Source organism: Adelges cooleyi, unplaced genomic scaffold, assembly GCF_023614345.1.
Source record: "Adelges cooleyi isolate 19-005CV unplaced genomic scaffold, UGA_ACOO_1.1 ACOO_flye_CR_arks_rails_tigmint_CR_PRNA_108, whole genome shotgun sequence".
Lineage (NCBI taxonomy): Eukaryota > Metazoa > Arthropoda > Insecta > Hemiptera > Adelgidae > Adelges > Adelges cooleyi.
Genome location: NW_026095761.1, coordinates 11638804 through 11656157, shown reverse-complemented (window position 1 = coordinate 11656157; position 17354 = coordinate 11638804). Strand labels below are relative to the sequence as shown.

General features: G+C 27.1%; 1 protein-coding gene across 4 annotated transcripts; it reads right to left on the bottom strand.

Moving 5' to 3' along the window:
- Positions 1-17354, bottom strand: LOC126841313 (uncharacterized). 4 transcript variants are annotated; one of them, XM_050577722.1, is made up of 8 exons: positions 17126-17354; positions 16722-16757; positions 16447-16612; positions 14685-14789; positions 14213-14277; positions 13354-13440; positions 13006-13174; positions 1-183 (listed from the first exon to the last, which is right to left on the bottom strand). In XM_050577722.1, the coding sequence occupies exons 1-8, from the start codon at positions 17219-17221 to the stop codon at positions 80-82; spliced, it is 828 nt and encodes a 275-aa protein (XP_050433679.1). In that variant the 5' UTR covers positions 17222-17354; the 3' UTR covers positions 1-79. The 4 variants fall into 4 exon arrangements, with proteins under 4 accessions (XP_050433679.1, XP_050433687.1, XP_050433696.1 ...); XM_050577730.1 differs by lacking the exons at positions 13006-13174; positions 13354-13440 and adding exons at positions 2743-2908; positions 3087-3173; XM_050577739.1 differs by lacking the exons at positions 13006-13174; positions 13354-13440; positions 14213-14277; positions 14685-14789 and adding exons at positions 2743-2908; positions 3087-3173; positions 3911-3972; positions 5149-5250.

The window sequence follows — 17354 nt, the reverse complement described above, 5'->3', positions numbered from 1 at the left end:
GGTTTGAATGTAACATTTATAAATTTTGCAAACAGCAGACTAAAATTTAAAATTATTATTACAACGGCGTCTTCGGTGTTCAAATATTTTGATTGAAGTGTTTAGTGAATTCATTTAGTGTCTCTAAGTAATATTTACTTCCACTTTTTATTAGATGCTTAAATCGTTCAAGTGTTATCCTGCCTAAATGAAATCATTAATTTAAAAATAATTTATTAATTTATATATATATATATTTTAATACAAAGAGCCTGTACTGCTACTACACAAAAGCTCAAAAAAATTGTAAATGCGACGAATTTTTACAAAAATACTATTCCATTTTAATTTAACTTTAAATTATATTAAGCAAATACAATACAATTAAAGCAAACTGTGTCACCAACAATACTTTTCCACAAAGCAATGAAGTATGCTTTATGATATTGTAAAATACTAGAAAATATTCAAACTTTTACTTTTATTTTTTTTTCCAAAGCTCTACCAACTAACTTTGTATATTAAGAATAAACCATCCCAGGTAAGAACAAATATTATTAAATTATAAATTAAGTCCAATTAATGATTACCATTAATTATATCAATACATTCACCGGTCAAGTGGAATTTGTCTAATATAGTGTTACTCTTATCAGTATCATTCACATAGCCACGAAACATATCAGTAATAATATTAGAAAAACTGTCAAAATGTTTAGTACATTATTCCAAATTTAAAAAGTAAAGAAATATTTGCGTTACCATTTAAGTTTAAAAATTGCTATAAAAAATATGGTAAGTATTTAGTAATTTTGAAAAATTGTAAATTAACATGAATACAAATATTTTCAAATAAAACCACTTTAAAGTAGTTATAATTACCGAGAAAATTAATCACTATGTTATAACTAAACTGTATTAAAGGGAATGTAATGTACATAATTTATAATAACTTTCAACATTTGGCTTACAAGGGGAGGTCAATGTGATGGAGTGACGGATTTTCTTCAAATTGCGAATAAATGTTATTTATGAGAAATAAAAAGACCCTTATTCGAGCGTTTGTACCAATGCGTCCTAATTCCAGAGATAATCAACTTTGAAATTTACATATTCTTCGGTATATCTTAAATAGACCTATGTTACAGCCATCTGTAAAAACTAAATGTGGTGCGATCGAGCGTGATCGATGCTATGGGGTGCGCGGTACCGGGTTCGACCCTGGCTACCACCGTCGTAGTACTTCATGCATTTTTTTACAACTTTTTTTTAACTTTTATGGTAATTTATATTGCAAGAAGTCTAAAAACTTATCAAATATTTATATTTTATTACTACAGAATACATTTTTACCCTTAAAAGTACTTGATAACCTATATTCAATTCGGTTTTTCGTCATTTATTATACTTCTCGTACTGATGATTAAATAACAATTTTTTTTGTATAATTGCACTATTGTATAGTGCAATTTAACCTGTAAAGTTGTAAGACTAAAAAAATATTTTTTTTCCATTTTTCTATTATAGTTATTGGTTATATTAATTAATAATTTTTTTACGACTAAAAAAATACATTTATACTCTGTTAAGCAATGTAGTGTATTAATGTTGATGGTGATATTATAATTTATCTTCATTGGGGAAATTACGACCCGGGTGGGATGTATGGAGTTTAGATATGTCATATGTGTTATGATTATGATTACCAATCTGTAATTTATGTAATGACATATTTATTGTCCTTAACCATGTGTTAATCCTTAACGCTATCTGAACAATATTAAAGTCAGGTAACTTTTGCATAATCTGAAATGTGTACAATATGTACCTTGGACTTTTAGCCTGTATGTAATAATAATAATAATATTATTATTGTTATATTAAAAATAAATACTTTTTAATTAATTATACATTTTATTATTATTTATTAGTAGATAAAACGAGTTATGGGTTGTATTACATTATATACACTATTTACACATTATTAAAACTTTCTGTACAACTATTAGGATGATATGCATCATAAAAATTATATAAAAAAAATTGTTATTCAATCATCAGTACGAGAAGTATAATAAATGACGAAAAATCGAATTGAATATAGGTTATCAAGTACTTTTAAGGGTAAAAATGTATTCTGTAGTAATAAAATATAAATATTTTATAAGTTTTTAGACTTCTTGCAATATAAATTACCATAAAAGTTAAAAAAAAGGTTGTAAAAAAATGCATAAAGAGTACACTACTGTGGTAGCCAGGGTCGAACCCGGTACCGCGCACCCCAGAGCATCGATCACGCTCGATCGCACCACATTTAGTTTTTACAGATGGCTGTAACATAGGTCTATTTAAGATATACCGAAGAATATGTAAATTTCAAAGTTGATTATCTCTGAAATTAGGACGCATTGGTACAAACGCTCGAATAATGATAGTTTTATTTCTCATAAATAACATTTATACGCAATTTGAAGAAAATCCGTCACGCCATCACTGTGACCTCCCCTTGTTAATATATAAAAAAAGGTGAGGTTTTATCCCCTTTCCATCTCTCCTCAATCTAACCCACCACCTAATAAATAGTATGATGATCTACTGCAGCTATAGTTAGACCGGTAAATGTAATCTAATTTACTACACTAATCTAATATAATTGCATTTTATATAGTTATGTTTTATTCTAGAAAATGTTGCACATGACGTGCGCTTCGAAGCTAAGAACAAATATTATTTAATGATAAATTAATTATAGTTAATGTATACCAGTCATATTGTTACGAAAATCGCTCACAGGGCAATTGTTTAATACATATTCACTCATTTCAGAATCTTTCACATAGCCACGAAACATATCCAGACTAATAGTACTATGATCTTCATAATTTGAACCAGTTTTATGTAAAAGTGTTACAAAAATGGTTAACATAAGCTGAAATTTATTTAAACTTATATCATTATAATTCATTACATAAGAAACAGATTACACAATTTAAATTAATTTAAACCAGAGAACTGTATAAATCGAATAGTCATTGAAGACCGACTAACTTTTTACTTATAATACATTTTTTAAAATTATACTTAGTATTATTTTCAAAAAAATTTACCTCGTTCTCAAGATCCTCAGTTTTAAATGGGCCATTTACAGGTTTGGCATCTAAAGCATCATTTAATAACGAAATGAAATCCTTGTCCTAAAATGTAATTATACTAATATCATTATATTTTGTTACATTAGAAATTGATTGCACAATTTAAATGCATTTAAACCAGAGAACAATCATCAACGGCGCGTCGTGTGACTTGAGATCGACATTGTTTCAATAAATGTTTATTTAAATAAAATTCTATAATTTGTTCATTCATTTAATCATGGCAAACATTTATTCAGGAATGACTTTTTAATGATATATAATACCAAAGATCCGGAATAAAATCACAATTTATTCGCTAACACAAAAATATTGTTTTAATTAAAATTAAATATGTTTAACACAATCAAATAATCATTTAACACGTTAAAAAAAATTGTAGTGGGTAAAAGGTTATTTTTGCCCAATAAATTATTTGGACCCTTGTTTGAAATCATTAAATTAGTCATTAAACATTAATATAGTTTAATAATTTTCTAAAAAAAATTGTTCTATGATATAAATATTAAATGCCAATATGGTTAATATAAAATACATACTCGTATATAATAAGGTAATAATTGTGTTAAATTATCAGTATTAGGTTTTAATGAATAGTATAGAATATCACTTGCTAACTAATAGAAAATATAAAAAAATATATATATTTCACTATTCATAGTTTATAAACTCACTTTAATTTATTATCTTAAAATTTATCATAAATCATCTTATTTGCTAGAAAAGAAAATTTAAAAAAAACCAATACAAAAGTAATAAATTTAGCAGTATAACTTTACCCGTTTTACTCTGGCCTTTATTCGGTCGCGTGTTTCTGGTCCCACCTCTTTGGCTGCTGAAGCTACAAAAAAAAAGTTTTAAGTATATTATAATTTTATTTTATCTCCTATAAATTTAACTATAACTCAATAACACACCGAATAGTCCGTTCAATTCTCAGTTTTGTGGGGAATTAAAACCCCTAAAGTAAATAATACATATATTTGCAAAAATATGGTTGCTTAAAATTTTGATACTGTGGATTTTTTGCGCATATCAATATATTCATATATTCATATATTTATATAATAAAACTACATTTGTTACTTGTATTAACATGAAGTAGTCGGTTAATGGGTTTATTTAATTCGACTTATGTTTTTGCTTACATATTTTCAACAAAAATAACCATTATCCCTGATCAAAAAATAGTGTTGGTTTTTTAGGCGCCAGTACAATAATCTAAGCAACGCCTTCCAATGACGTTACTCATTTGCAAAGCTTATGTTTATGATGTCTGTATATTATATAGGTTATATAATATGCATAGGTATGATTAACACTAAGAGATCAATTTGTTGTTTGTTATATTTATAGTTAGTTCTTTATTTCTAATTCTAAAATGAAAAATAGGATTAATTGTGAAATAAAATCTATTCCACCTACCACATCAGGAATAAAATTATAGAAACCAACTTGGCAATTAATGAAAATACATTTTATAAAATCCGATTACGTCTGACCTACAGAAAAATAATAATCGTAATATTACAAAACTTTTTTGAGAGCTTAACTGAGCTTTCAGCTAACAATAAGTAAAAAATAATAATAAGAATAAGTTGTTCTTAAATTAGATCTTTTGGGACGATATAAATACATAGGTCGTTCCAGAACCATGGTAGATCTAAGTTTCCTAAAACTACTTTAAAGAAAAAATCATAAAACATCGAAATGAGAAGAATAAATTATTGTTCATATTAGAATTACAGAATAAAATAAAGTCTATGCATAATATCCTTGATATCCTTTCGCGTGCTCTCTTATAATTAAAGACGTTACACGTTTTTGGAATAAACTTCGTAAGTCTAAAACTACAGATATTATCAGCACGGTTGTCTAGTAGACAACCGTGATTAACAGCCATATTAGGCAAGTACCTACTACCTTCCACTTTACTCATTACTCGTGTTAGGCGTAATACTCAAATAAATAAATACATTTCATTATTTTAGTATTTTAACTACATTTTATTATTTACCACGTATCTTCAATGGTTGGGTAAATTCATTTACTGTATTAAATTTAGAACGTTCAGTTGCACTTCTTATTAAATGCATAAATTCTTTAACTGTTATTTGGCCTAAAAAAAAAAAACATTTTTTCAGTTGAAAAAAAAAATTATAATATTATATATATATATATATTTTTAGAATGATAAGAGCAGTTGCAAACTTCTTCTGCACAACAGCCCAGAAACATTTTGTATGCGACGAAGTTTTACAAAAACGTTGCCTGGTTATCGAACAGTATTTATTTTCAGCAAATTATTCTTAATTAAAAATATTAGTAAAACTGCCAAATTGTTAGGACATTATTCCAAATTTAAAAAGTAAAAAAATATATGCGTTACCATTTAAGTTTAAAAATTGCTATAAAAGAACTAAGTTGAGAGTGGGTAAAAAATGGTGAAAAATAGATATCATATTTATAAAAAACATTAAAAAAAAATTAATTTCTTATTAAATTCTATGAGGTGTTGAGTGGCTCATGATAAAAAAATCGTCGTATATCCTTTACGCAAAATTATAATTAATTTAAAATGTGAGTATCATTTATAAGTTTCCATCTAGGTATCAAAAGTTATTAGAGCTGAGGCGAATACTAAAAGTGGTAAATATTTAGTAATTTTGAAAAATTGTAAATTAACAGAAATACAAATATTTTCAAATAAAACCACTTTAAAATAGTTATTATTATTACCGAGAAAATTGATCTCTGTATATAACTAAACTGTCTTGAGGGGAATGTAATATACATTATTAAAAAAACATTCAACAATTGGCTTAATATATAAAAAAAGGTGAGCTTTTTTTCCCTTTCCATCTCTCCTCAATCTAACCCACCACCTAATAAATAGTCTGATGATCTACTGCAGCTATAGTTATACCGGTAAATGTAATCCATTTACTGATTAAACTATAACTGCATTTTACATAGTTATGTTTTACTCTAGACAATGTTGCACATGACGTCCGCTTCGAAGCTAAGAAAGAATATTATTTAATGATAAATTAATTATAGTTAATGCTTACCAGTGACATTGTTACGGGAACTGCTCACACGGCAATTGTTTAATACATATTCACTCATTTCAGAATCGTTCAAGAAGTCACGAAATATTTCCAGATTAATAGTACTGCTATCATCATAATTTGCTATACCATTTTTGATTAAAAGGCTTTCAAAAATTCTACGCATAAGCTAAAATTGAATTATATTAATTTCTTTATTAATTAATTAATCACTACTAACTATATTACTTGACCAATATATTAGTATTAAGTATTAAGTATTTATTATTTTTATAAAAAAACTACCTCGTTCTCAAGTTTCTCGTATGAAAATGGATTATCCTAAAATGTAATTATACTAATATTACTACAAATCGTTACATAAGAAACTGCTTACACATTTTAAATACATTTATAACCAGAAAAAATGTACATTAAACAGTCATCGAAAACGCATCGTCTGATACAAGGTAGACATTGGCATTGTTTCAATGAATGTTTATTTGAATAAACTCACAAACACAACAAAAATAATTCCATTATTTATTTATTCTATTAAACATGATTAAATTAAGTTTACATTTATGTCGATGTCGCTCCTTTTGCCTGTTTCCGGTCCCACTACATTGGCAATCAAAACAGAAGCTAATAAGAAAAAAGTAAGTTTGAAATACATTATGTTTGTATTTTATCTCCTATACGTTTAACTATAACTCAGAAACAAAACGAATAATCCGTCCTCTCTACAATTCTCCGTTTTATAGGGAATTAAAACACCTAATGTAAATAATACAATATATATTTGCAAAAATATTTTTGCTTAAAATGTTGATACTATGGAATTTTTGTGCATATTAATATGAATAATAAAACCAAATATTGTTCGTGTATTGACGTAATACGATCGGAAAATGGGTTTATTTATTCAAAGATTTGTCTTTGCTAACATATTTTCGACTAAAAATACAGCATGATTCCTGATCAAAAACACAGTGTTGGTTTTTTAGGCACAAATGTAATAACCTGAACAACGCCTTTGTATCACAAACGACCGATACAAACATTTTATATTGTAGTGTTATTTTTTTGTAAATTATAATATAAATCATTTAAACACACTTTGCTGTTTTGTCGCTTACCTGCAAAGCATGTGTTTATGAAGTCTGTATATTATACTGGGTAATTCTTTAGCGCCCTACACTACTTTACTCAAAAAACTTGATATTTACAAAAAAGTATTTTTACTCGTACCCATATGATCTGGAATACTTAGGATTAATTGAGAAATAAATGCTATTCCACCTGCCACATCAGGAATTGAGTGCTAGACACCAACTCGTCAATGAATGAAAATGCATTTTTTAAAATCCGATTACGACCGAACTACAGCAAAAACTAATAATCTAAACATTACAAAACCTTTCTGATAGCTTAACTGAGTTTGATTTTGTAAAAAAAAATATTAGGAACTCGTTAAAGTTAAATTAGGTATTTTGGGACGACACGAAGAGTTCTTTCCAGGAACAATATTGTTTTATATTGGCGCAACTTAACTTTGACATGATTCTAATTAAGTTTTATTTTACAATACCAAAGGTGTTAAGCCTCAGCCATCAGAATGTTTTACCCTTATATTAACTATAGTTTTAGTTGGACCAACTTTGTATTTTTGGAAAAGTTATTTAATTACCTAAAATTATAGGTATCACAAACTACATCTTATGCCCAATATGATTAGTGATATGAACGGGTTTCTTTGTAGGAAACTTATTCATCAATGATTTTCTGATTTAAAGCTCTGTATTTTTATAAATTTATCATTTTGACTTATTTGGTCCTACTAATATCAGGGATATTTGAAATATTGGACAATTTTTTCATACAACGCTAACCAAAATTATTTTTTGCTTACGAAATATTTTATCCGCCTCTGTTGTTTATTACAAACATGAACGTTCTGTTTTTTACAAATAACATTGCTTTTGCGTCATACTTTAATAAAACTGTTTCTATCTAGTTTGAATAACATTTGATAAATAATATATATTATATTTACTTAGGTTTTATTCGAAACATAATAGTTTCCAAATTACTTAATTGTTAATGTTTTTAAAAAGGAAAACCAAAAATTACAATTATCAAAAAAAAATATATTTTTACTTATAATTTTTTCACTATATTTTTTATGTTAAAAGGCCAGTATAGTGGCGTCGAAGCATATTTGTGACGGAGATGTTACAGGTTTACAAGAAGTATTTCATCTGAAAGTGATATTATGAATTTATTTGAACTGCGATAAGTCATTTGATTATCCATAAAAGACAATATATTAAATATTTTTAATAATTCGATATACAATATACAACCAATGCCGATGTGTTAGAAGTTACAATGTACCGTTAACCATACTGTTTATAATTGTTTTGATTTTATTATCAAAACCGTATATTATAGCCGGTATTGTTGTACGTTTTTCTCAGTTTACAATATCAAGTATATTAAACAGACATGTTTTTGACGAGTAGGTTTGAATTCAAACTTAAACCAAACGATATTGTTTTTATGTTTTTTCTGCTGTTGTTGTCGTTGTAGCTGTTCTACAGATGTTTCGAATACCAAAATATTTCACTGAAAAACCACTTATTTTTTGTTCCATATACTATTTGTTTACTACTAATACATTATGCATATTATTGTTGTTTTCAAGTAACTGTATTTTTTGTCCTTTAAAAATGTTGTTATATCGTTTAGAATAGATTTACACTATATTTTAGTTACATCTTCTTTGACCAGTTTGAATTCTAAAAACCATGGTTAAAAAAGCAAATTAATAACATTTGTCCACTATTTTTAGGAAAAAAGATTAACTAATTTCATTCTTTTTCAAAAAATATGCATAATTTTAATTGTAATTCAATATCATATATATATCAGAACATAGTTATTATCAAAATTGAATTTATAAAATACAAGCTGTCCCGACCAGGCGTTGCCCGTGTTTTAGAATAGACACACGATCAGCTGACCGGATCACTGTATCCCTGTGGTATGAAGAACCATAGAGATGCATTGATAACTATTGATACTATTGATAATCATAATTAATCATTTTAATTAACTAAAAATTAAAAACAAGTTCTATCAAATCAAATTCTGATTTTAACCCTTCCCAGGTGAACACAACGCGGCCAAAGATAATATACCATGTATTATTATTATTATTATTATTATTATAAATATGTATACCGTATCTACTCCGAGATAAATCATATTAAGAGGACGTGATATCCCAAATGATATTAATTCTAAAGAAGAAGAGGTTACACACTAAATTAAAAAAAAACAAATGATTGAGATGTTTATTGTGAGTTTTTTAATATAAGAGCTAAATGTAAACAATTATCAAAAGTCTGTTATAATAATTATATTAAACGTCTACATCAGAATTTGTCAAGTAATCCAAAAGGGTTTTGGAAGTTTGATAAGGACCGTAAACAAATAAATTCATTACCCAAACATATGAGATTTAATGATAAATTTTCTGACAATCCTGTCATAATTACTGAATTATTTAAATCATTTTTTTGAATCAGGGTATACGCCTGTAGTAACCGTTAATCAATCTTTCTCCAATTTATCAACAAATAATAATATTATTGATTTCTCTACGTGTACTTTATCTATTGCTGAGGTATTTGATGGATTGTCCATGCTAAAAATTGATTGTACTACTGGACCTGATTTAATACCATCTATTATTCTTTATAATTGCCGGTACTCTCTTACTCGTACAATACATTTTATTTTTTGTCTGTCTTTATCATCTGGGGTTTATCCTTCTTCTTGGAAAGTCAACTACATTTTTCCTATCTTTAAAGCTGGAGATAGGTAGAATATTTCTAATTATCGACCTATCTCTAAAATTAGTGCCTTGCCTAAATTATTTGAACAGCTATTAGAACCAAAAATCTCAGGTATTTTAAACGATACACTTACATCATGCCAAAATGGATTTCGCAAAAAAAAATCAACTGTAACTAATTTATTAGTTTTTTACTCAGACTTAGTCTCTGTAATAAGTAATAAGAGTCGAAATGATGCTATTTATACTGATTTAAGGAAAGCTTTCGATAGTGTTAATCATAGGAAGTTAATTTTAAAACTTGAACAGCTAGGTGTATGTGGCTCTTTCTTAAGTTGGGTTAATTCATATATTTTTAATAGAAAACCGATTGTAAAAATTAATAATTGTTTATCGAAGTGTATTGATGTTACCTCTGGAGTACCACAGGGTGGTCATTTATCTCCAATATTATTTTATATTTTTGTTAATGACTTAGATACTGTTTTTTATTACTATAAGTATTACTATTATTTCACAACATCCTTGACATCGATAGAAAATGTTTTTTTCATCTAAACAACTTCAGGAAAAACAAGTACACTTCAAAGTGTATTTAGAAATAAAACACCCATAATAAAAAACATCATCGAAGCTAAAAATATAAAGGAGAAGTTTTCTGAGGGAACATCATTAATGCGTTTTGCATTATTATCTACAATGCACATATCAATATGATGAATGCAGAAATACATTTTTTTAAAACTTTTTAAAATATCATTGTAACTTTGTTTTAGATTGATATGTTGAAAAACTAATACGAATTTCCTAGAAAAATTTGTCCTCCATATTTTTTATGAAATGTGTTTTATAAGTATGTACAGGTGATTTTAGGCTAAATTTCAGAATCTAGAGCGTTTTTCCTTTGTTAAAATAATGTTAATTGTTGTTGCAATCGAACAATTGAACATTTTATATTTGTTTGGTTACATAAACTTATAAATAGATAGAGGATTGTAAGCTAAAATATAAATAATAAATGAAATACAGTTCTGAAAAGATAATTGACTAAAAAATATTTTCCCACAACTAAGATTCAGCAATATATTAAGGAGAACTCGGATCTTTAGTCGTAAGCCGTCTTACTCATCCCGCACAAGGTCAAAATAAATACATGACACAGCGAACACGGACATAGAATAGACGGATTCGAGACGGTTAAACAAAATATAACACTAAAAATCACAATCCTTTAACGAGAACCTAATTGACGTTTTGATTATACCTATTTTGATTTTAGTACAACCAATTGAAAAATTACAGATTCAGTGTTGCCACTGTTTTCTAACATTTAAATGATACCAGATAACTTTTCTGATATTATATGTTCAACTAGAATTATTAAAAATCGATAAAGAAAAAAAAAATTGAGCTTATATACTTGGTCACATTAATAATTGATAATGACAAATTTAAGGGATGAAGTGGTAAAACGGTTAAAACTATTCACTCGCCAAAGGGTTAATTAATTATTAACCAAGCAATAATTTAATTATGCTTTGAGTTTGTCACCAAATTTATGAATCATAATTGTTTTAGAATAATTTTATTTAAAAAACTTAATTTCGGTCAAATACTTGACCTTTAACACCAAACCATACTACACTCAATGATAGTTATTACTTATTACAATCACATTGAACCGATACCGCACTGTGATATCTTGAGTCTAACTAATTGTGTATGTTTCAAAATCTATCCTCAATTTTCGGAATTTGTGTGCCTATAAGTTCACTTTCACCTTATCAAGTAATAGCTTGCCTCCAATGTATAACGGAATTGGGCTGTTATCAACTCTTCTTATCTCTTATCACATGATGTTAGGTCAGGTTACCGATATTCCTAATCTCTTATCAGCTAATAACACTTATTATTTGTTGCCAAATTGGTTCACCTTTCTGCCACAAGAGGATGTTATTAATGGAGGGGGGGGGAGAGACCCACTTACTACTATATCATAGTACCTATAATCAATAATTGACTTCTTAGATTTTTTTCTTATAGAATGGGAATTATGGTGGTACTAAATTGTCTACGGTTTCGAATAGTGTTTCTTTAATTTTTTTTTTTAATTGTTTAGACAATAATGTCTGTATTTTTTTATACAAGCTACTAATTAAAAGTTAGTCTTAAACACCTATCTTTGATAATATCCTTTTGCATGACTTCTTATAATTCCAGAAGTTACACATTTTTCGAATGATCTCCGAAAGTCTAGAACTACAGCTATTAACAGTCATATTAGGCAAGTACCTTACACAGTCCACTGTACTCATTACTCTAGTAGTACTCAAATACAAAAAAATATTAGTTTTATAGTTGAAATACATTTTATTATATTCCGTTGAAGGTTTGAATGTAACATTTATAAATTTTGCAAACAGCAGACTAAAATTTAAAATTATTATTACAACGGCGTCTTTGGTGTTCTATATATTTTGATTTAATTGTTTAGTGAATTCATTTAGTGTCTCTATGTAATATTGACTTCCGCTTTTCATTAAATGCTTGAATTGTTCAAGAGTTATCCTGCCTAAAATAAATCATTAATTTAAAAATAATTTATTAATTTAAATATATTTTTTTAATACAAAGATCCTGTACTGCTACTACACAAAAGCTCAAAAAAATTGTAAATGCGACGAATTTTTACAAAAATACTATTCCATTTTAATTTAACTTTAAATTATATTAAGCAAATACAATACAATGAAGTTAAATACTAAATTGTGTCACCAACAATACTTTTCCACAAAGAAATGAAGTATGCTTTATGCTATTGTAAAATACAAGAAAATATTCAAACTTTTACTTTTATTTTTTTTTCCAAAGCTCTACCAACTAACTTTGTATATTAAGAATAAACCATCCCAGGTAAGAACAAATATTATTAAATGATAAATTAAGTCCAATTAATAATTACCATTAATTATATCAATACATTCACCGGTCAAGTGGAATTTGTCTAATATAGTGTTACTCTTATCAGTATCATTCACATAGCCACGAAACATATCCAGATTAATAGTACTATGAGCTTCATAATTTAAACCAGTTGTATGTAAAAGTGCTACAAAAATGGTGTACATAAGCTAAAATTTAAATAAACTTATATCATTATAATTCATTACATAAGAAACAGATTACACAATTTAAATTCATTTAAACCAGAGAACTGTATAAATCGAACAGTCATCGAAGACCGACTAACTTTTTACTTATAATACATTTTTTTTTAATTATACTTAGTATTATTTTTAAAAAAATTTACCTCGTTCTCAAGATCCTCTGTTGAAACTAGTCTATTTTCAGGTTTGATATCTAAACCTTTATTTAATACCGAAATGAAATCCTTGTCCTAAAATGTAATTATACTAATATCATTATATTTTATTACATAAGAAATTGATTGCACAATTTAAATGCGTTTAAACCAGAGAATAATCATCAACGGCGCGTCGTGTGACTTGAGATCGACATTGTTTCAATAAATGTTTATTTAAATAAAATTCTATAATTTGTTCATTTAGCTAATAATGGAAAATAGTTATTCATGAATGACTTTTTGATAATATATTGTAACAAAGGTCCCGGAAAAAAAATCACAATTTATTCGCTAACACAAAAGTATTGTTTTAATTAAAATAAAATATGTTTAACACAATCAAATAATCATTTAACACGTTAAAAAAAATTTTAGTGGATAAAAGGTTATTTTTGCCCAAGAAAGCATTCGGACCCTTGTTTGAAATCAATAATGAGAATTTCAATCATAAAAACTGTTAAATTAATCATTAAACATTTATATAATTTTATACATTTCTAAAAGAAATTGTTCTATGATATAAATATTAAATGCCAATATGGGTAATATGAAATACATACTCGTATATAATAAGGTAATAATTGTATTAAATTATTAGTATTAGGTTTTATTATAAAGTATAGAATATCAATTGCTAACTAACCGTAAATATAAAAAAAAATATATATATATACTACTCTTCATAGATTATGAGCAAAAGTGAAAATTAACATCTTAAAATTTATCATAAATCATCTTATTTGCTAGAAAAGAAAATTAAAAAAAAACTAATACAAAAGTAATAAATTTAGCAATATAACTTTACCCCTTTTACTTTGGACTTTATATGGTCGCGTGTTTCTGGTTCCTCTACTTGGACTACTGAAGCTACTAAAAAAAACGTAAGTTTAACTTATACTTATAAAGATAAAAGTAGACCCATGGTAGATCTAAGTTTCTTAAATCTACTTAGAAGAAAATATCATAAAACATCGAAATGAGAGGAATAAATTATTGTTCATATTAGAATTACAAAATAAAATAAAGTCTATGCATAATATCCTTTCGCGTGCTCTCTTATAATTCCAGACGTTAAAGGTTTTGGAATAAACCTTGTAAGTCTAGAACTACAGATATTAACAGCACGGTTGTCTTGTAGACAACCGTGATTAATAGCCATATTAGAGTGGAAGGTAGTAGCTTCCACGCTACTCATTACTCTTGTTAGGCGTAAAACTCAAATAAATAAATACATTTCATTAGTTTAATATTTTAACTAGGTATATTTTATTATTTACCATTTAGCTTCAAATATGGTTTGGTAAATTCATTAATTGTATTAAATGTAGAACGTTCAGTTGCACTTCTTATTAAATGCATAAATTCTTCAAGTGTTATTTTGTCTGAAAAAAATTCATTTTTCTTCATTTGAAAAAAAAAATTATTAATTTATATATATATTTTTAGAATGATAAGAGCAGCTGCAAACTGCTTCTGTACAACAGCCCAGAAACATTTTGTATGCGACGAAGTTTTCAAAAACCTTGCCTTTTGACATTTTCATGCCTTAGCTTTGGTATATAACCCTGGCACATAACCGAAAAAAGCGTAACTAAAAAAGTGTTACCAAAAAAGCGTTATCAAAAAAGCGTAACGAAAAAAAAATTGGGTTGAAGATGAGGTTGGGGGTGGGATGGGGATGGGGGTGGAATTAGCTGTGGCAAATAACCGAAAAAAGTGTTACCAAAAAAAGCGTTACGCTGTTATCTGATATGAGGTATGAGATAGGGGTGGGAGCTAGTGGGTAGGGGATAGGGAAAGATATAAGAGATAAGAGATATGTTGTACGTTAAACGTTCAAATTAGAACTAAATAATAAATTCAAAATAGTTTAAAGGCCCAATTTCTCTATAAATTATTTTAAGCCAGATGTTAAACACTACAATATTAGCCAAAAATTTGATGTTTTAATATACTAGCTTGTTACTGCTTCTTAATATACTATATCATTTTCTATAATTCCACCACTACTCTAAATTTATTCGGTACTTCAACGAGACATGACAATGCTCTTTCGTGGTTGCAGACTCGGCTGAAAAACTTTTTTATTTCAACTTAACATTTTATTAAAAGATAATTCCTTAATACAAGAAGGATGAAGTGAAGTATTATTTGTATCTGTTAGAAATACTCTACCACACTCTATCTCCGGTCTTAAATTATGAACTTTAATAACTTCATATATATTTATCCAAAACTGGTTATCGAACAGTATTTGTTTTCAGCAAATTGTTCTTAATTAAAAATATTAGTAAAACTGTCAAAATGTTTAGTACATTATTCCAAATTTAAAAAGTAAAGAAATATATGCGTTACCATTTAAGTTTCAAAATTGCTATAAAAAAACCAAGTTGGGAAGTACGTAAAAAATTGTGAAAAATAGAAATCCTATTGTATATAAATTACATGGAAAAAAAATTGTATTCTTATTCAATTCTATGAGGTATTGAGTGGCTCATGATAAAAAAATCGTCGTGAATCCTTTACGCAAAATTATAATTAATTTAAAATGTGAGTATCATTTATAAGTTTCCATTTGGGTATCAAAAGTTATTAGAGCTGAGACAAATACTAAAAATAATAAATATTTAGTAATTTTGAAAAATTGTAAATAACAGAAATACAAATATTTTCAAATAAAACAACTTCAAAATAATTATAATTACCGAGAAAATTAATCACTATGCATAACTAAACTGTCTTGAGGGGAATGTAATATACATTATTTAAAAAACATTCAACATTTGGCTTAATATATAAAAAAAAGGTGAGCTTTTATTCCCTTTCCATCTCTCCTCAATCTAACCCACCACCTAATAAATAGTCTGATGATCTACTGCAGCTATAGTTAGACCGGTAAATGTAATCCCATTTACTGATTAAACTATAACTGCATTTTACATAGTTATATTTTACTCTAGAAAATGTTGCACATGACGTCCGCTTCGAAGCTAAGAAAAAATATTATTTAATGTTAAATTAATTATAGTTAATGCTTACCAATCACATTGTTACGGGAACTGCTCACACGGCAATAGTTTAATACATATTCACTCATTTCAGAATCGTTCAAGAAGTCACGAAACATTTCCCGAGTAATAGTACTGTGATCTCCACATGCTACACCATTTTTGCTTAAAATGCTTACAAAAGTTCTACGCATAAACTGAAATTGAATTATATTAATTACTTTATTAGTTAATTTAACACTACCACCTATACTACTTGACCAATATATCAGTATTAAGTATTTATTATTGTTATAACAAATCTACCTCGTTCTCAAGCTTCTCGGTTGAAAATGTCACATCCTAAAATGTAATTATACTAATATTATTACAATTTGTTACATAGGACACTGCTTACACATTTTAAATATATTTATAACCAAAGAAAAATGTACATTAAACAGTCATCAAAAACGCATCGTCTGATACAAGCTAGACATTGGCATTGTTTCAATGAATGTTTATTAGAATATATACATAAACACAAAAAAAAATAATTCCATTATTTATTCATTCTATTTAACATGATTAAATTACATTTTTTCCCTTTACAGGTTTTTAGATCATTAATAATTAATAATTAGATTTGTGTCAAAACCCGTTAATCTATAAAAATAATAAATATTGTAAACGACATAACAAAAGTAATATTTTGACCAATATAAGCTTACCGTTATGTCGGTGTCGCTCCTTTCGCCTGTTTCTGGTCCCACTACATTGGCAATCAAAACAGAGGCTATTAAGAAAAAAGTAAGTTTGAAATACATTATGTTTGTAGTTTATCTACTATACGTTTAACTATAACTCAGAAAAAAAACGAATAATCCGTCCTCTCTACAATTCTCCGTTTTATAGGGAATTAAAACCCCTAATGTAAATAATACAATATATATTTGCAAA